General features: G+C 43.6%; 1 protein-coding gene across 4 annotated transcripts in view; it reads right to left on the reverse strand.

The window, feature by feature from the left end:
• Positions 1-6,556: 6,556 nt before the first annotated feature.
• The window catches only part of ccny (cyclin Y), a 287,181-nt gene continuing 271,830 nt past the window's right edge, over positions 6,557-21,907 (reverse strand). For all 4 annotated transcript variants that reach the window (XM_085987614.1, XM_085987615.1, XM_085987616.1 and 1 more), the window contains 2 exons: positions 13,370-13,532; positions 6,557-9,671 (listed from right to left, as the gene is read on the reverse strand). In XM_085987614.1, the coding sequence (XP_085843740.1) occupies positions 9,555-9,671; positions 13,370-13,532 (280 nt within the window). In that variant the 3' untranslated portion in view covers positions 6,557-9,554. The remainder of the gene's footprint in view (positions 9,672-13,369; positions 13,533-21,907) is intronic.

The raw sequence follows: 21,907 nt of genomic DNA on the forward strand, positions 1-21,907 counted from the left end.
TTGCTCCCTGGGGTCTCACAACCACATAAGTAGATAGAGAGCAGATTGAATCAACTCCTATTAAAGTAAGTGGTCTTACGGGAGTGACTGGCACTGTAGTGTATGTACCTTTAAGAGAGAACTACTTTTACAGCTCCTGTATACTGTAGTACCGGCAATGACCACACCTGTATATAAGCCTTGAGCAGGCATCTGTACTGTTAGTCTTTAGACTACCCTCCTCCAGTAAACACCTGTTGATTGTTAATTTACAGCCTCCATCTAGTTATTGAAAAACACCATACTTTAAGATTCACGGATTCAACAGGCACCACTGAACCCAAGAAGGTACCTACAGCAGTCCCAATTTCATAATGGGTATGAACCCAAAACATTGTCTGTCTGCTCTATTCTCTCCGCAAATGCTGACTGACCTGCTGGGTGTTTCCACCCGTTTCTAGTTTTGTTTCAGGTTTCCAGCATTTGCTTTTTATCTGCATAATGCCCCCAGACACTGGAAATCCTGTCGGCTGGGTGATTTGTGATACTCTATTCCTTGCCTGCATCTATTTTTCACTCAAGAATTGTAAGGAAATCAGCAATGCTGCAAATATAGGAACAATGCGTTAATGACCTAGGTCAATCAAGAGTCTCCCTTCCTTCAACACACATCCAGATACCTTTTCACAAAACTATCCCCATTAGATATGTATACACAAATGATCCGTTCATTCACGTTAAAAAACTGCTAACCATATGGCTGAAAATAAATTCTGCGTTCCCTTGTTACTTTAATTTGCAATTCTTTATTTTTTTTCATCTCAGGGCCACTATAATAAATTATCGGGTGGCAATCATCATGTAATTTGAAATGACTGGAGTTTCTTCTAATATAATCTCATGAAGGAGGTAGCAAAGTGCCCTGGGGATCACAATCAATGTATAATAATAGTTTCTGTTGTTTTGTTTGAAGCAGTCAGTCTCTCACATAATAATGGCCTGGCTAGTTCGTTGTTTCCCCAACATGGATTTGGATAACATCACTTTGGCTCTTTTAGCATATGACGAGTTTGTTTTCAACATAGGATGAAAAGGCTGTGGTTTGGACTGAGGTAAGACGACGTCAATACAAAGTAGGTCTCCAAGTTAAAGGAAATTGTTCTGGACATTTCTGCCAAAGCTTCTTACATATTTTTTATATTTTTAAAACTTCACTATCGCTGTTTTCAGGTGCAGCTGTGATTTTTGAAAATGTATTTTATGGTATAGTTTTCTTGTGTGTAAGTGAATGTTGTCATTTGTTTGATACTTTCAGAAATATTTTAACTGAATTAGCATTGGAATGCAAACATAAGTTTGATATAATTCTGTGCCAATGTTGTTTGAATTAATTGGCAGTTATTTTGTGACAGAGCAAATGGGAAAGGTTCTTATTTTGGTTCCATTTGAAATGAAAATTGAACCAAATTAGTGGATTACATCAAATTTGACTGGGTCAACTGCACATCTAATAGAACCACAGGCCCATATAAGTGTACAACACAGAAGGCGGCCATTAGCTCATAGTCTCTATAAAAAATCAAAAACTAATCTCACTGCCACATTGTCTTGCCATAGTCTCTTAGTAACCATTTTAATGACCTCTTGTTACTCTCTAACTAGAGGAAATAGTCTTTCTCTATTCGCTCAATCAAAACCCTTCATATAGAAACATAGAAGATAGGAGCAGGAGTAGGCCATTCGGCCCCTCGAGCCTGTTCCGCCATTTAATGAGATCATGGCTGATCATCCAAATTCAGTACCCTGTCCCTGCCTTCTCTCCATATCCCTTTAGCCTTAAGGAATATATCTAACTCCTGCTTGAATATATTTAATGAATTGGCCTCAACTGCCTTCTGTGGTAGAGAATTCCACAGGTTCACCACTCTCTGGGTGAAGAAATTCCTCCTCATCTCAGTCTTAAATGGCTTACCCCTTATCCTTACTGTGACCCCTGGTTCTGGACTCCCCCGCCCTCAGGAATTTTTTGTTTTTTCAAGAACACAATTAAATCTCCTTTTGACTTTTCTCTTTTTCAATGGAAATAGTCCCAGTATCTGAAGTCTCCTCATAACTAACAGAATCACAGATGTTTACAGCACAGAAGGTGACCATTTGGCCCATTCTTCTGCAGTATTATGTAGTAGCAGGCTCTTTCTATTATGCAGCACTTGGAAGTACCCAATTAGCACCTGCCACCAAGTTATGCAAACAGTGGAGTCCCAATGATTCTTTATATGGTACATATCTGCCAGTGCCATTCCCGGTATACCAGCTAAGAGGACTAGCAAATCTCCTGCTCCCAGATATCTGTCACCACTACTCTGTAACCGGATGCAATGTCAGTAGTTCTGCCCCTTTGTCCTCTGCTTTGTACCTCCTATTACACTGTAGGAAAATGCAAGAAGGAATCTGCATCTTATTATTCTGTGGTACTCTGCAGCGGAATGCCAACACATTTCCTCTCAACCAACATTTTTGTTTTGCAGCATATTCAATGTTTTAGTCACTTTTTGCATCAGAAAATGCAAGGCAGGTGTCAAATGTTTGTTAAATCTCATATACAATTCTAATTAGAGTCTGTACAATCAGCCAGGAAGATTGCCTAAGCCAAGGTCCTTTTGTTGAATCAAACAGGAGATAAATTGTACATCAGGCATCAGTTAAATCCCTTGTGAAAACGATAGCTCAAATGCGGCAAGTGTCGCAACCTTCACCAGCAATCTCCCACATAGCTTACCAGCATCACTACTGCATGTAACCAAGCACCTTCATTTGCAATGTAAGCGGAGTACGATAATACTCTGGCAAAATGCCTTTTTAACGCTCCTGCTACAGGGAAAATCAATAGGATTGCAGTTAATCTTTTTCACTTACCTACATAACACTCCCTGCACTTCAATTTAACTTATTGTATGTGAAACATTTTTGAGATGCGATAAGGTGCTATATAAATACAAGGTGCTCATGTCCTTCTTCACTCCCCTCTGGAGATCTTCGAGTACTATGGATCTTACCTCTGATGAGGCCGGGGAAATGGTCTGCTTCTGGCTGTGCCTCTGTAGTAAAGGCTGTGCACTTCAATTTAACCTATTGTATGTGAAACATTTGAGAGAATCCTTAACAGAAGTAAAACAACCATCGGAGAAGAAGAATAGGACTTGATAGACCTCTAGGATTCCTGGACAGAAAATTCGGAAAACAGTTAAATACCACCTTAACCTAATTGATGCTGGATGTGAAAAATTATAGCCTGGTTTGGAGAATAAGCAAGATTGTTCCCTTAAAAGTCCTGAGAAATGAGTGATACGATTAGAACCAAATTGTTCAGAGAAAAGACGGTGTCTGTCTAGTCTAGAAGTAAGAATACTTCTCCAACTATGCTTAACCTTTAGGCAATGGCTTTGAAGATAAGTCATTTGGAATAGGGCTAAGAAAGCCACGTGGGAGCTACAACATTGGTTAAGTTCACAGGGGACAGGGGAACAAAGGTGAAGCTTCCTCGTGAAACTTGTCTAACATCATCTAAATGACAAAGAACAGGGAAGGATATGCAAAAGATATGCTAAGCCATCCTTTGTTCCTTAACCTGTCCCATTTCCACCTCCTCTTACCTTGAATATCTCTTAATGTCTCTTAATCTCGCCTGCTTTCTATCCTATCACTGACCTTCCCTTTTGTTCTTTCATCCCCTCCCCCTTTTCCCAGCCCCTAACTTGCTTCACAATCTATTCCTTTTCCTGCTTTTTTCTAATTCTGACGAAAGGTCTTCGGCCTGAAACGTTAACTTTGTTTCTCTCTGCACGGATGCTGCCTGGCCTGCTGAGTTTTTCCAGCGTTTTCTGTTGTTATTTTGCAAAAGGTTCTTATAGACCAAGTCATTATTACAGGCGTCATGATGACAGACCTGAGAGAATAAGCAACCTTTGAGAAGGGAGGCAAAGTAGTCTTAGGGGTGTACGGAAATATCAGATTGACTTGTAATGTGAGTAAAGGAGAAACCACTTTCTGGCGATTTGTTCTTCTAGTAAGGACATCTGCCATCTTCTGGAACATGAGGTTACTGAGAGTCAAATGATGAGTTCTCATCCGCTCAAAGATCTGGATTGCTCGGTGATGTGCCTGTACAGATTCCATGCCATTTTCCTGATCAGCACTGATGACAGGATGACTTGTGAGGAGGAGTTTGATAACAGAAGGGAAGCAAACAACATACATACACAATTGCTTCTCAGGGCACTCCTTCAGCAGACATTGGCAACAGAATAGAGGAGAACCAGTAAACTGGAAGTGGTAAGCAGGTAAGGTGATAAAAGTCTTCAAATGATACAAATACCTGTATTGTGCATAAAATAGAGGTCAGGAGCGAAATAGGGATCATAGAAACATAGAAGATAGGAGCAGGAGTAGGCCATTCGGCCCTTCGAGCCTGCTCCGCCATTCAGTGAGATCATGGCTGATCATTCAAATTCAGTACCCGGTCCCTGCCTTCTCCCCATATCCCTTGATCCCTTTAGCCTTAAGAAATATATCCAACTCTTTCTTGACTATATTTAATGAACTGGCCTCCACCGCCCTCTGTGGCAGAGAATTCCACAGGTTCACCACTCTTTGGGTGAAGAAATTCCTCCTCATTTCAGTCCTAAATGTCCTACCCCTTATCCTTAGACTATGACCCCTGGTTCTGGACTCCCCGACCATTGGGAACATCCTACCAGCATCTAGTCTGTTCAGGCCCGACAGAATTTTATAGGTTTCAATGAGATCCCCTCTCAATCTTCTAAACTCCAGTGAGTATAAGCCCAATCGACGCAATCTCTCCTCATACGTCATTCCTGCCATCCCAGGTATCAGCCTGGTGAATCTTCGCTGCACTCCCTCCATGGCAAGAACGTCCTTCCTCAGTTAAGGCGACCAAAACTGCACACAATACTCAAGGTGCGGTCTCACCAAGGCCCTGTATAACTGTAGCAAGACATCCTTGTTCCTGTACTCGAACCCTCTTGCTACGAAGGCCAACATACCATTTGCCTTCTTAACCGCCTGCTGCACCTGCATGCTTACCTTCAGCGACTGGTGCACAAGAACACCCAGGTCTCTTTGCACTTCCCCTTCTCCCAATCTATTGCCATTCAAATAATGTGTCTTACTGTTTTTTGCCACCAAAGTGGATAACCTCACATTTATCCACATTATAGTGCATCTGCCATGTTTCTGCCCAATCACCCAACCTGTCCAAATCGTACTGGAGTTTCATGACATCCTCCTCACAGCATACCCTCCCACCCAGCTTTGTGTCATCTGCAAATTTGGAGATATTACATCCAATTCCCTCGTCCAGATCATTAATATATATTGTGAACAGCTGGGGTCCTAGGACCGATCCTTGCGATACCCCACTAGTCACTGCCTGCCACTCGGAAAACAACCCGTTTATTCCAACTCTTTGCTTTCTGTCCGCCAACCAGTTCTCTATCCAAGTCAATACCTTGCCCCCAATCCCATGTGCCTTAATTTTGCACGCTAATCTCTTGTGTGGGACCTTATCGAAAGCCTTCTGAAAGTCCAAATACACCACATCCACTGGTTCTCCCTTATCTATTTTACCAGTTACATCCTCAAAAAATTCCAGTAGATTAGTCAAGCATGATTTACCTTTTGTAAATCCATGTTGACTTTGTCCGATCCTGTCACTGTTTTCCAAGTGCTCTGCTATTACATCTTTTATAATAGACTCTAGCATTTTCCCCATGACTGATGTCAGGCTTACCGGTCTATAATTCCCTGCTTTTTCTCTACCACCTTTTTTGAATAGTGGGGTAACATTAGCTACCCTCCAATCCATGGGTACTGTTCCAGAGTCTATTGAGTTCTGGAAGATGACCAGCAATGCATCTACTATTTCTAGGGCCACTTCCTTAAGTACCCTGGGATGTAGATTATCAGGCCCTGGGGATTTATCGGCCTTCAGTCCCATCAATTTTCCTAACACCATTTCCCTACAAATACTGATTTCTTTCAGTTCCACCCTTTCATCAGACCCTATGTTCCTGGTATTTCTGGGAGGTTATTTGTGTCCTCCTTTGTGAAGACAGAACCAAAATATGTATTTAGTTGGTCTGCCATTTCTTTGTTCCCCATTATGAATTCCCCCAATTCTGACTGCAAGGGACCTACGCTTGACTTCACCAATCTTTTTCTCTTCACATATCTATAAAAGCTTTTACAGTCAGTTTTTATGTTCCCTGCAAGCTTACTCTCATACTCTATTTTCCCTTTCTTAATTAATCCCTTTGTCCTGACTGAGTGAGGAAAAGAAAAGATGCAGACAGAAAATAACGGTAGAAACAAAAAGACAAAATCAATGGGTCCGCAAATTAATCAAGAACTGAAATGTAAAGCAGGTAAAATTTATATTCTAAGCACACAACTAAATTATGAAAATAGCTTAATTATGGTGATGTCACCTTTCATACCTCATTGGAAGAGTCCATCAGAAAGTTCCTCTCATGCAATCTTTTGAATAAGCACAAATATGCAGGGTGTAACCAAATTGGCACCTATCTTTATTAAAATGGTCATTCACCGTCACAGTAATGGGAAGCAATGGGAAATAATCATCAGAGTTTACCTAAAATTCTAAGCAGGGTGCAGCCCTTTGGCAGATTACTTTGTTTAAGAATGAGATATAGTCCAGAACATCTGTTGATAGTGTGCAGTTTATCCACAGATACGGTTTTGTATTTGGCAAAATTGACAGAACAAAAAGGGAGAAAAATGCAAAGCACTGTTTTTCTCATTAATACAAAGAAACATAAAATGCTCAATGTAAGCCTTTTTCTGGGTTTTACACATCAGAAGTCAAACTGAAAAAAAAGTTACAGTAGATTTTCTCAGCACGAGAAACATAATCAAGGTACATAATCAGTTTGTCACAAAGAAAGCTTTATCTGTTCCAACTAACCAAAGATCAGGGGGAAAAAACTCTCTGTACAGAGGTAGAGTCCAGTGCACAAGGCTAAAACAAGAATCACCAGTCCAAATCAGACTGAGCCAGATTCTACTGAGACCACTTTACATTTTAAGTAAGCATCAGACTGTATGTACATACATACAATAAATAGGTTATACAATCTTTAACAAGTTTAATAAACTTCACAAAAGTACACTTGTACTCAAATAATTACAGAGTTCGTCGATGTTCATCTCACTAAAATTCACTCGCAGTATTGTTAACACGATGATCTTTCTCCCTAAAATACTTGGAAAATTGTGTATCAAAAAAATTAAACCATTGATTAAATCACTAAGGGTGTAAAATATTAATCTGCACTTAAGGTTTTGGTCAAAGTAGGTTGGAGTTAGAAGTTTTGATTTAATAATTAACAACAATTTTTTTTTTTTAATCCTAATTTTGCTCCCCTTTTCTTCTGAAGGCATTGACTTCTGCGAGGGAATGGTTCACTGGCACCTCACTCCAATAGTCATTCTTTACACGCGGGGCTGGGCAGTCGAAGGAGAGCATCGCGGCCAAGTCCAATCCTGTCTTCAGTTGGCAGCCACAGAGTTCCCAGCGGCAGACACTGGACAGCACTAAGCAGTGGAAAGCCTGCCTATTTTTGTTTTACCCTGGATGCCGAGGCCAATTGGAGCACCCAAACTGCTACTTAGCTGACTCGGAACAGACCAGGAATCAAACCGTCCCTGGTCTGCATGGCTTAGTACTGCACAGTGCAGTGCATTTACCCTCTGAGCCATCGGAACAGCGCAATTAAATCATTTTTCTTTTGTTGTTATTTAATGGGCTCTCCCACAGCTGGTTCACAACAGTTATGCCTCAGATGAGCAAAATGGATTATTTTTTTAATGAATGCAATGCTCTCTTATCTTTGACAAACACATTGGCATTAATTTGCCCAGTACTCAGAAATTGTTATTTAGTACTAGATTCCCTCAACAGGCCACATTGTGTTTTCAATGGTTCATTTCATGCAAAAAGAAAGTCAAGTAGGTGTTTGCCTATAAAAAGGAGCTAAAACTCTCCAGTAATAAGTATGTGCAGTTTTATCTGTGCTTCAGTTTCCATCGGAGTCCCACATTGCAATCAGTCCAGTACAAAATACAAAATTATGTTTTATGAACAGTCCAATTTTTAGACCCACTTTTGACTAAAATTGTGTACTAATAACACAGGGATAAGCTTGATTTTGAGTGTGACAGACTAAAAGTTACAAACACCTAAAATGCTCGTTAAGGAATCACACAAAAGAAATTCGGAAAACTTCCAGAAGAGGGTACTGTTGAGGTCCATGAAATGGAGCATCAGAACAAAAAAGCAACCCTACTGCATCTAACCCCTTTTGGACCACATTCCTGTGAATAACAGACCCATGGCAAAACCTGCTCTGCATGTAATGTAACGTATTGTTGAAGAGCATACAAAAGGCAAAAAAAATCTATTAAATCAAGACATTAGGAATGAGAATGCTTTTTGATTTATATACAAATTTTACTATAGTGACGGCATGTGCATGCTAATATAAGGTGAAAAGTCAAAGCTATACATTAGGAAATGACAGATATAAAATAAAACTTTGAATATATCCATAAAATGAATAGCAATATGAAAATAGAAGTGGCTACTCTAATATAGATAGAGGTGGAATCTTGTGCTGCTCGACAGCCTCTGAACTATACACAGAGTGCTACACCAAAAGCACAAAGAAGATAATGTACTGGGACAAAAACATCAATGTGTGGTGTCTTGTGGAATATATTGAGGGCAGCTGACTAGGGACCGCCCACCATGGTGTGTGCTGTTTTCGTGTGTGAAAGACCCACATTAAGACAGGTGCGCCAGAGTTGTGTGTCTCTTACGGTGGTTTTTCACAGGACTAAAAGAACACCATGGGTTTGCCTCCTCTGGGGAAATATTGCCTTTGTGGTGTGGGATGGGTGCAATTAATAGAACCTTAAGCACATCTTGAAATGGATTCTGAAATGCAGCAGATCGTTGCTGACCATCGTGTGGCATTTCACACGAGTGGCTCATCTTCTACACACCCGTGAAAGCTTTGTTCCTGTGGGCTATGAATTTACCAGTCACACCCTTAAAATAAATTAAGTTAAAACACTGCCACTCCACAAATTGCTTCGGACACGTGTTGAAAGTAAACCTATTACTTATTCACGTGCTTCTATATCTTCCTTGCAAACAGGCCGACCGCTTAAAAGTGACACTCTTTCTCCTCAGTTTTCCATCTCCATACCCCCTTTTTCATTAATTATTGTGGCCCCCATAGTAAAACCCATTTTAAAGGGGGTTAGAGGCAGTGAAAATGCTAGAAATGACAGTCCTTTCTCACAAATCCATACTGTTTTTTTTCTCCAATGAGATTTTCCATTTTCCTGTGCTACACAAGATGGAGGCACTGTAAAGGCATCTTGCCAAAGTCTAAAAAGTCTCTCTTTTCTTTTCCCCCCAGGCAAAAACTGGATGGATGACAGCAAATGTACTCAAGCAAAATTGCCCACTGTTAGGGAATGATGGCCGGGGACCATCTGATCACAGTCAGATTATCAGCACTGGCTGACCGTTTCCGAGCAGATTTCCTCAAGTCTTTGTACTTGTCCTCACATAGTCGGGATAGTGCCTGCAAAATCCAAAGGCGACAAAGGTTAAAGGTGCAACAAAGAGTACAGACCACAACTGAACAAACAACTTTGGAGCTTAGGGAGCGTGTCATGGGGTTCATTTTCCATTTATAGAAGATCTTTTACTGAAGGTTATTCAGTCAGTCAGAACTACAGCTGACACTTGTGTTAACAATTCTTATGACTTTTGACCCTTCACACTTCAAGCAACAACTTTTGTGCTATTTGATTTAATTGTCAGTTGACAAAATATACTGGATATTCTGCGTATGTGCACGAGCAACTAGGTTCACTCCACTTAAAGGAGATTGGTCACCATGAGCTTCTGGTTTGCAAACCAGTCATTACATATGTAAGCAGGGTCAACTGCAGGGCTATTATTAGCAGTAGCAGCTATGAAAATTTTACTATAATTTTCATGATAATTATATTTTGAACAAAGATCCAAAATGCATCTTTGAAGCACTGCAACAAATATCTTACGAAGAGAACCACATACTTGCAGATGTGCTGTTATTTCATGCATTCTGGCCTGGCTGCAGGTGACCTCTATCCTGTGCACTGAATGCAGAAGGTCATCACTATGACGAAACTGCGGTCATTTTTTTGGTTTACTTTCTCCCCAGCTCATCTCCTGAAGATGAGTACCAGGCACCTCCCACAGAACCTCACCTAAGCAGCCATTATTCATGTGCGAGTCTAGACAGTGAGTGGTGACTATTCAACCATGGGGGCAGATAAGGATCACAGTCGAACCCAATATGGTCTTCACCCAACATCCGCATGTGCACTTGCCAGAAAGATTAACTGTGTGGCAATGAAGCGTGGTTTTTCGCTCCCTACTACAGTGAAGCGAAGTTCAATTGCAGTGCCCCTATTGCCACTCCGTGTGGAGATCGCCCACCTCAGCACAGACTGGGACCTGCTGGCTCATTTACACACTCTCGTTACTAACTTAGCTACTGCGGAAGCTCTTGGGTTCATTTGTTGCAGAAAACCTGAATAACGAAACACTGCACAATTTACCACTGTTAAATCCTCTATAACCTTTGCAAGCTACCAGCAGCTGTCAAAATGGAAAATGCTGACAACACACAGGAATCACTCAGTGCGCAAGAAAGACAGGGGACAGGGCCTGGTGGAGGATTCACCTGCCTTTTTCTTTCAGATACTGATCACTCTGCTGTGTACTTCAATCATTTTCCATCTTTATTACTGGTTTCCAGCATTTCTTTACAACACTAGCAGTAGCCATCTTTCCCATTTCTATATAAATCTCCCTTTTATATTTTTGAACTTTGTCCCAACCTTAAGTTTGTTTTGATAAAGCCGGCTCACAATAGAGATAGCTGGCAAAGGATTTCACTTTACAGTTCATGTCTATGATAGACAACCAATTCAGAGCTTGTTTTCAGTAAAGAACAAACTTTCATTTCAATAGTATAGACATTATTGTATAAATAAAGGTATTGTGGAGATGGTAGAACCAGGCAAATCCATTAAAGAATTGGTTATATGGTCACTGGAGGCCTTCTAAACTGATGAACACTTGAGACAATTCAGACTCTTGACTTGTCCTGCTAACATTTCGTAAATCTCAGTTATCCGACTCTGAATAGAAGAGGTCACATGATTCAGCCATCCAGTCTCCCTCATTCACTGGGAGCTCGAGTCCAACCACCCTTCAGCATCTCTCCCTGACAACAAAGCCAACACAAGGAACTCGCCAAACCAATAAAATTGAAGAAACGTCGGCTCAGCGGGTGCCTGAACTTACAAGGCATTCTTGTGTTTGAAGGCAACATTTAGAAAGCCTTGACCCTGGTATACAGAGAGGCAAGCTGTATCCCTGACTGACAAGTGACCGGGATTGAAATAAGCACCTGTTCAGGACAGGCAAGAACAAGCTCAGACAAATACAATTATTTTTACCTGACCCTGGGACGTGCATCAAGTCCACATTATCCAGTGTTAGATGATACCACAAAGGAAATAACCCAACCACCCCCCGAAGTGAAATCGGCCTGTGTGCGATTGTAGAAAGCCTGTCATGAATACCTGCATCATTACTCATTTATCATTTCAGTTGCATCCGAGATAAGTGATTGCTTTGCTCTCAGAGATACATGTGCTTTCCCAAATGATTACTACCCCCAACTGATAAATCACTGCCGTTACAGGCAATTATAGAATCACTGTTAGTCTCAGATAAAACCTAGAGTATCTGCATCTAAATCAATTCAAACTACTTAAACAGCCTTCAAATCAAAGTCATTTACCTCATCTCATTTATACACGTGAAAAGGACACTCAGTACCCATTATACCCATAATTCAACAGGATCTCAAAGCGGTAGGAGAACATCTCACTTATGAAGCTTTATATCATAATGCGCTGTCATGGATAGATTATGGTTTATGTCTGCACTCAATTGTAGAATCAGTAACCTGATGTACCTCATCAATAAATCAACATGGAATGAATAAAATCAGCATCGGTTTAGGAATAAAAGGAGGCTTTATGGACAATAGACACATCTTAAAAGGTAATATCAAGAATATGGACAGCAATAGTTTTAACGTAAATATATATTTGACTAAATATTCAGTGAATGAATATTTAAAATTAAATTACCAAGTGATACTGGGCCACCATTAGTGCACACTCCAATATGACCGCATCAGACACCCGCCTTCTCAATTAATGTTGTAGATTCAACTCTAACAGTTTCCAACCACATTTTAAATGTAAACAGAAAGCTATACTTTAGAGAGGTGAAACGGAATTACTTCTTGGCAAATGCTGACAAACAGACCAATATAAATAGGGAATAATAGATGACTTGACGTTTGTATCAAAATTGAGGGGTACTTAAGGTGTCCTTCAGCTTAACAGCAAAGCTGAAGCAGTTAAAAATCATCCGGTTCTGCAGGTTGGGTCACAGTCAGGTTGAGTGTGCTCTTGTCCATCTGTTTCTTTTTTACAATCTTACGATTTTTTTCCCGCTCACAAGCTTTGCTGAATGATATGCATTCTGCTTCTGTCACCATGTTTTGCCTTACGGACACTTAATTCTTTTCAATTTGATCACCTTGTTTCCGGATAGTTCGAACTCTCGCTGAGGCATGGTTCCATGTATGCCAGTAACCCTGCCGCCAAGCTATCCGAATGACCATTCCTTGTGTGTGATTCTTGCGAGTGCACGTTGAAAGACTATTCACCACAAACCCCCATCCTGACCTTACCTGTCATCCACACATGCCCGTGCTCCAGTAGGAGTCACTCGATAGTGATCAGGAGTGTAAAAACTTAATCGATTCCTCCTTTCCCCAGGAACAGGATCACTGTGGCCAATTATAACACCCCTACAGCCACCCTGCGAGTGGAACAGGCTTGAGGTGAATGGCCTATTATGGTTCTTGCCGAGATCAGTGAGCTCAACACAGATGGGAGATTTAGCCGGAGACCTATCTCATCCTTATGGCTTATTACCATGCCAGAAAGTGCATTACCCACTAAGGCATCAAGGGTGCTCAAATTTCTCTTTTAAAAATATACAATATTGTAACAAAAGCACTCTGTTGTAAAACAATATCCTCACAGGGACAGTTCTACAATAAAAAAAGGCATAGTTTTCAGCAAGTACTGCATAATTACAAAAGGACACTGCTGGTGAATCGCAGCGATAGCCCCTCACCTCGAGTTTCTGCGCTCTTTCCCTGCTGAGTGGCTCCAGTGGGAAGCCAAGGTTATTGGCTTCTGCCAGGGACCGTAGGTCGAAGTAATACTTTGCATAAACACTGGAGGGCACATTGATGTTGAACTGCAGCAGCTCCAGAAACTGCCGTTCCAGCTCATTCCTGTAGAAAGTGAATGGGGACCATTAGGAATGGTGCGCAAGCTCACACACACGCACAGACACACAAAGCTTGTGTGACACACCAAAAGCCAGGAAGTTATGCTAAACATATATAAAACACTAGTTCAGCCCCAGCTGGAGTATTGTGTTCAATTCTGGGCACCACACGTTAGGAAGGACGTGAAGGCTTTGGAGAGGGTGCAGAAGGGATTTACTAGAATGGTTCCAGGGATGAGGGATTACAGTTACGTGGATAGACTGGAGAAGCTGGGATTGTTCTCCTTGGAACAGAGGAGGCTAAGAGGAGATTTGATAGAGATGTTTAATATCATGAAGGGTTTAGATAGAGTAAATAAAGAGAAACTGTTTCCAATGGCTGAAGGGTCAATAATGAGAGGCCACAGAGTTAAGGTGATTGGCAGAAGAACCAGAGGCAACATGGGGGAAAACTTTTTTACGCAACGAGTGGTTAGGATTTGGAATGCACGGCCTAAAGGGTGGTGGAAACAAATTTGATAGTAGCCTTCAAAAGGGAATTGGATAAATACAGGAAACTTTGGTTTATCCGGAGGTTATATGTCCGGCAAAAATCAGGAGCCGTTTTCTATAAGTTTTTTTTAGTTCTCGTTGCTTTTTTTTTTCCCCAGTCAGGCACTGCAAGGTCTGTAGCTATAGCAACAGCTTCAGCTAGAGACGCTTGCAGCTGCAGCTGACTGTTTTGAAGCTGTTGCTAAGCAACAGGGTTTGTTGATTCACACGGAGCTTTTCAGTTCCGTATCTCTCAACATTAACGCTGGTATGTCCGGCACTTTTGATGGTATGGCACCAGCTCGGTCCAGTCAGTGCCGGATATCAGAAAGTTTCCTGTACTTGAAGGAGAAAAAATTGCAGGGATATGGGGAAAGAGCGGGGGAGTGGGACTAACTGGATTGCTCTTCAGAAGAGCCAGTGCAGACTCGCTGGGCCAAATGGCCTCCTTCTGTGCTGTACTATTGTATGATTCTATACAAAAAGGTCAGGCGAATAGAAACATTAAACATTATTGCACAAAAGGACCTATGTACACACACACTTAGAACTTAAAAAATCAGTGAAACGGCTACATCTTGATTTTAGATTTACGTTCAAAATTGTCTGCAAGTATAATTACACCTCAGTTCTAATATCAGAGTTATAAAATTCAAACAAAAGGACAAAGCGAAGAAACAGTAACATCTGGCTGGTCTCCGGATTCCCTTGAAAGCCAAGTTTTACTACAGCATGCAGCTAAAATTTACTGGACTACCTGAACATTTAACAAAATATAAAAATCTATATTTGTTATAGAAAAACTAATTTTCACACTCTTGTCCAGAGTTCCAAGATGTGTTACTCACACTTCTGTTACTGGAACAACTAACACCCAGTTAACTAAAGAACTGGCTCAGTACTGATAACAGCGGCAGGCATGATGAAATGATTTACTGGATACAGTTCCAACATGTGCTCTTTTATGGGTGTTAGTGAACCCCAACAATGACAGAACAAGATGCTGTGTCAATTTCACAGCCTTCAACCCAGTGGTTGAAACAAGCTCGTGCTCGAACAGGTAGTCCTAGCTGAACTGGCAGCAGGAAGGTCAGCGAGATAGATTAACTCCAGCACTACCTCGACGCACACTTGGGGGCTCCTAAACCTTAGCTCTTGTAAATCTATATCCAAACTCACATTGGCAATGGGATTAAGAGGGTGCACACTCTGTATCGAGCAAAAGGAAACTACTTCTGCTGATTTCACAATAGTTTGGTTGAAAACTCACAAGCATAATTGGTTTGTGTGTGTATCAGAGTCCTGGCTGATCAAAAGAAAAAAAATGAACACACTAATGAGTTACACATAGATATTGTGTAAAATCGGAGATCGGATAACTGATACATTCACAAGTTGTGTTAACGGTTATAGAAGCATAGGGAATGCTTCTTATGGCCTAGCTGGTTAAGGCTACGAGCAAGCTGAGCTAGAAAGACCAAAACGATTTTCTGGGTTTGACTGCTTGTGTGTGAGGTGCTAGCTTATTTCACAGAGGTGGCTGCAGAGTGGTGCAATTGACAATCAGAATCCTTGGAGCAGGGGAAGAAAAAGTGGACAAGCGTTCCTGGTTACAATCCAGGATCCCTGCTGGAAAATGTGTGTGTGTTGTCACCAGGTGAGGACAGAATCAGGCTCAGTGCTGGTGGACTGTTCAACTGCAGGGCCACCAACACTTATTATCTAGCTTCACACATGGAGAGTGCCACTTTGAGCAGGGTACCTGGGCACAGTGTAATTAGAGTCTGGGCTGGGGTTGTGCTAAGATGGTGGCGGGTAGCATGTTGTGGGATGGAGTTGAGGACACTCGTGTCGAAGACAGAGTTGTGGTTAAGGAGATCTTCAAAGTGCTCCTTCCAGCGGGCACTGACTGCTTCCCTGTCCTTGATGAGTACCTCTCCGTTCTTGGCTCGCAGTGGGGAAGGGCCCTGGGTGCTTGGGCCGTAGATGGTCTTGACTGCGCTAAAGAATCCACGCACGTCGTGGCTGTCGGCTAGCTGCTGGATCTCCTGCGCTTTCTCCACCCACCATCTGTTCTTTAGGTCGCGAGTTTTTTGTTGGACCTCGGCCTTCAGGCTTCGGTAGAGCTGCTTTCTTGCTCTCGAGTTCTGATGCTGTTTCCAGATCAGAAATGCTTTGCGCATGAGGTTGAAAAAGCCATCCGACAACTGAAGAACAACAAGGCCTCAGGAGCAGATGGAATCCCCGCCGAGGCACTAAAGCATGGCGGAGGAGCACTACTGGCGCAAATTCATGAACTCATTTCTCTTATCTGGAAGGAGGAGAGCATGCCAGGGGATCCCAGAGACGTCGTAATTGTGACCATCTTCAAGAAAGGTGACAAGTCCGATTGCGGTAATTACAGAGGAGTTTCCCTGCTATCTGCCACAGGGAAAGTCATCGCAAGAATCCTCCTCAATCGCCTTCTCTCAGTGGCCGAAGAGCTCCTCCCAGAGTCACAATGCGGATTCCGCCCACTAAGGGGCACAATGGACATGGTCTTCACCACACGTCAATTACAAGAGAAATGCAGGGAACAGCACCAACCACTGTACATGACCTTCTTTGATCTCACAAAGGCCATCAACACTGTCAACCGTGAGGGATTATGGAGTGTCCTCCTCAAATTCGGCTGCCCTCAAAAGTTTGTCACTATCCTCCGCCTGCTTCACGACGACATGCAAGCCGTGATCCTGACTAACGGTTCCACCACAGACCCAATTCACGTACGAACCGGGGTCAAGCAAGGCTGTGTCATCGCACCAACGCTCTTCTCAATCTTCCTTGCTGCAATGCTCCATCTCACCCTCAGTAAGCTCCTCACTGGAGTGGAGCTAATTTACAGAACAAACGGGAAACTGTTCAACTTCCGTCGCCTCCAGTCCCGATCCAAGGTCATCCCATCCTCTGTCGTCGAATTACAGTATGCAGATGATGCTTGCGTCTGCGCTCACTTGGAGGTCGAACTCCAAACTATCGTAAACACCTTCACCGAAGCATACGAGAGCATGGGTCTTACAGTAAACATCCGAAAGACAAAGGTCCTCTACCAAACTGCCCCCGCCACACAGTGCTGCCCCCTGATTATCAAAATTCACGACAAGGCCTTGGACAACGTGGACCACTTTCCATACCTCGGGAGCCTACTGTCAACAAGGGCAGACGTCGACGACGAAGTCCAACACCGCCTTCAGTGTGCCAGTGCAGCCTTCGGTCGCCTGAGGAAGAGAGTGTTTCAAGACCAGGACCTCAAACTCGGCACTAAGCTCATGGTCTACAGGGCAGCAGTGATACCTGCCCTGCTGTATGCCTCAGAGACATGGACCATGTACAGCAGGCACCTCAAAGCACTGGAGAGGTACCACCAACGCTGACTCCGCAAGATCCTGCAAATCCACTGCCAGGATAGGCGCACCAATGTCAGTGTTCTTGCTCAGGCCAACATCCCCAACATCGAAGCTCTGACCACGCTCAATCAGCTCCGATGGACGGGTCACATTGTCCGCATGCCCGATACGAGACTCCCAAATCAAGCGCTCTACTCGGAGCTCCAGCACGGCAAGAGAGCCCCAGGTGGGCAGAGGAAACGCTTCAAGGACACCCTCAAAGCCTCCTTGAAAAAGTGCAACATCCCCCCCGACACCTGGGAATCCCTGGCCCAAGACCGCACAAAGTGGAGGAGAAGCATCCGGGAAGGCACCGAACACCTCGAGTCTCTTCGCCAGAAGCAAGCGGAAGCCAAGCGCAAGCAGCGCACATCAACCCAAGCACCCAATCCACCCGCCCCTTCAACCACCGTCTGCCCCACCTGTGACAGAGACTGTAGGTCCTGCATTGGACTAATCAGCCACCTGCGAGCTCATTTTTAATGTGGAAGCAAGTCATCCTCAGTTCCGAGGGACTGCCTAAGAAGAATTAGAGTCTGTGCCTTCAGAAGGAGGAGGAGGAGTGGGGAGAAAAAAAGAAATGGTCGACAAGTTGATCTTAGTAAGGATGGTGAAGGAGGGATTTAAACTACAGTTATAGGTTAAACGCAAAATATTGATAGAATAAAAAACCCTTAGGCTTAGTAACATTTACTGCTAACAATGGGAAAGTCCATTTCGAGGTTGGTCGAGGAACCAACTAGAGATCAGGCCATCTTAGACTGGGTATTATGTAATGAGAAAGGATTAATTAGCAATCTTGTTGTGCGAGGCCCCTTGGTTCGGAGCGATCATAATATGATAGAATTCTTCATTAAGATGGAGAGTGAAGTAGTTGACTCAGAGACTAGGGTCCTGAATTTAAATAAAGGAAATTACAATGGTATGAGGCGCAAGTTGGGTAGGATTAATTGGGGAATGTTACTCAAAGGGTTGACGGTGGATAGGCAATGGCAAACATTCAAAGATCGCATGGATGAACTACAGAATTTGTTCATCCCTGTTTGGCATAAAAATAAAACAAAAAAGGTGACTCAACCGTGGCTAACAAGGGAAATTAGGGATAGCATAAGATCCAAGGAGAGGACATATAAATTGGCCAGAAAAAGCAGTAAACCTGAGGATTGGGAGCAGTTTAGGATTCAACAAAAGAGGACAAAGGGATTAATTAAGAGGGGGAAAATAGAGTATGATAGTAAGCTTGCAGGGAACATAAAAACTGACTGTAAAAGCTTTTATAGATATGTGTGAAGAGAAAAAGATTGGTGAAGTCAAGCGTGGGTCCCTTGCAGTCAGAATCAGGGGAATTTATAATGGGGAACAAAGAAATGGCATACCAATTAAATACATACTTTGGTTCTGTCTTCACAAAGGAGGACATAAATAACCTCCCAGAGATGTCGGGGAACATAGGGTCTAATGAAAGGGAGGAACTGAAAGAAATCAGTATTTGTAGGGAAATGGTGTTAGGGAAATTGACGGGATTGAAGGCCGATAAATCCCCAGGGCCTGATAATCTACATCCTAGGGTACTTAAGTAAGTGGCCATAGAAATAGTAGATGCATTGCTGGTCATCTTCCAAAATTCGATAGACTCTGGAACAGTTCCCATGGATTGGAGGGTAGCTAATGTTACCCCACTATTCAAAAAAGGTGGTAGAGAGAAAATGGGGAATTATAGACCGGTAAGCCTGACATCGTAGTGGGGAAAATGCTAGAGTCCATTATAAAAGATGTAATAGCAGAGCACTTGGAAAACAGTGACAGGATCAGACAAAGCCAACATGGATTTACAAAAGGTAAATCGTTCTTGACTAATCTACTGGAATTTTTTGAGGATGTAACTGGTAAAATAGATAAGGGAGAACCAGTGGATGTGGTGTATTTGGACTTTCAGAAGGCTTTCGATAAGGTCCCGCATAAGAGATTAGCGTGTAAAGTTAAGGCACATGGGATTGGGGCAAGGTACTGACTTGGATAGAGAACTGGGTTGGCAGACAGGAAGCAAAGAGTTGGAATAAACGGGTCTTTTTCCGAGTGGCAGGCAGTGACTAGTGGGGGTACTGCAGGGATCAGTCCTAGGACCCCAGCTATTCACAATATATATAAACTAGCCTGGAGTACCGGGCGTTGCCGAGGGAACTGAAGAACCCTCTGCCATGTTTATAAAACTGTTTATAAAACTGTTGGGATTGAAGAACTCTTGCTAAGCACCCAGGAGGTGGTTCTTTAACTTTGTTTTTTGTTAATGGGGATCGCCAGTAGCCATATACTCCAGGTTTTACAGTTTTCCTTCTATGTGAATTTGGATGGTAGCAAGCAGAATTATAATTTTGCAATGTTATCATTGACATTAATGAGAGAGAGAGAAAGAGAGAGAGAGAGAGAGAGAGAGAGGGAGGGGGGAAGGAGAGAGAGAGAGGGGGGAAGGAGAGAGAGAGGGAAGGAGAGAGAGAGAGGGGGAAGGAGAGAGAGGGGGGAAGGAGAGAGAGAGAGGGGGAGGAGAGAGAGGGAGAGAGAGAGAGAGAGAGAGAGGGGGAGAAGGAGAGAGAGAGAGAGAGAGAGAGAGAGAGAGAGAGAGGAGGGGGAAGGAGAGAGGGGGGAAGGAGAGGGGGAAGGAGAGGGGGAAGGAGAGGGGGAAGGAGATGAGAGGGGGAAGGAGAGGAGAGAGAGAGAGAGAGAGGAGAGAGGAGAGGGGAAGGAGAGAGAGAGAGGGGGAAGGAGAGAGAGAGAGAGGGGGGAAGGAGAGAGAGAGATGAGAGGGGGAAGGAGAGAGAGAGGGGAGGAGAGAGAGAGGGAAGGAGAGAGAGAGAGAGGGAGGGAGAGAGAGGGAGAGAGAGAGAGAGAGGGGGAAGGGAGAGAGGAGAGGAGAGAGGAGAGAGAGAGAGGGGGAAGGAGAGAGAGAGGGGGAAGGAGAGAGGAGGGGGAAGGAGAGAGAGAGGGGGAAGGAGAGAGAGAGGGGGAAGGAGAGAGAGAGGGGGAAGGAGAGAGAGGAGGGGGAAGGAGAGAGAGAGGGGGAAGGAGAGAGAGAGAGGGGGGAAGAGAGAGAGAGGGGGGGAAGGAGAGAGAGAGGGGGGAGGAGAGTGAGAGGGGGAAGGAGAGAGAGAGGTGGGAAGGAGAGAGAGAGGAGAGGAAGGTGAGAGAGAGAGAGAGGGAAGAGAGATGAGATGAGAAGGAGAGATGATGAGGAAGACACCCTGGGGAAGGGGTTGGACTCAGAGCCCGGCCGCGGTGACCCGGAGTCCCCGTGCGCGGCCTAGCGCCTCAGGCCAGGCCCGACTCACCTCAGCTCAGCTCCCGCTCCGGGCCGCCGCTCGCTGTCTCTCGGTTCTCTCTGTCTCTGTATCTCTTTTCCTGGTCCCGCACTCACGGCAGGCCGCAGGCTTAGGCCCCGCCCACACATGCCACGCAACGCCCCCCGTGACGCATCATACTGCGGTTCCCCCGTAGGATTGGTCAACCATCACGTCACTCAACGCTAATGAGCTGAAATGAGCGGATTTTGTCCGTTTTTGTAAACTGACCGAAAAATTTCTGTCTGACCAAAAAATAAACACGCCTATGACACTCCCCTAATCATAAGCTTTCTTTTGATATAACATATGCGTAGGTACGCTGTATAACTTTTGAGTTTACCGCACGCATACACACAGACAGACTAATTTATATTATATATATAATATATAGATAGATAGATAGATGATCTAGACGAGGGAACTAGATGTAATATCTCCAAGTTTGCAGACGACACAAAGCTGGGTGGGCGTGTGTGCTGTGAGGAGGATGCCGAGAAACTCCAGTATGATTTGGACAGGTTGGGTGATTGGGCAGACGCATGGCAGATGCAGTATAATGTGGATAAATGCGAGGTTATCCACTTTGGGGGTAAAAACAGGAAGGCAGATTATTATCTGAACGGCAATAGATTGGGAGAAGGGGAAGTGCAACGAGATCTGGGTGTCCTTGTGCACCAGTTGCTGAAGGTAAGCATGCAGGTGCAGCAGGCGGTTAAGAAGGCAAATGGTATGTTGGCCTTCGTAGCGAGAGGGTTTGAGTATAGGAACAAGGATGTCTTGCTGCAGTTGTACAGGGCCTTGGTGAGACCACATCTTGAGTATTGTGTGCAGTTTTGGTCGCCTTATCTGAGGAAGGATGTTCTTGCCGTGGAGGGAGTGCAGCAAAGACTCACCAGACTGATACCTGGGATGGCAGGAATGACGTATGAGGAGAGATTGGGTCGATTGGGCTTATACTCGCTGGAGTTTAGAAGAATGAGAGGGGATCTCATTGAAACTTATAAAATTCTAACAAGACTAGACAGACTAGATGCAGGAAGGATATTCCCGATGGCAGTGGAGTCCAGAACCAGGGGTCACAGTCGAAG

The sequence above is a fragment of the Somniosus microcephalus genome, chromosome 5, assembly GCF_052327205.1.
Source record: "Somniosus microcephalus isolate GS21.2 chromosome 5, FLI_Smic_1.0, whole genome shotgun sequence".
Lineage (NCBI taxonomy): Eukaryota > Metazoa > Chordata > Chondrichthyes > Squaliformes > Somniosidae > Somniosus > Somniosus microcephalus.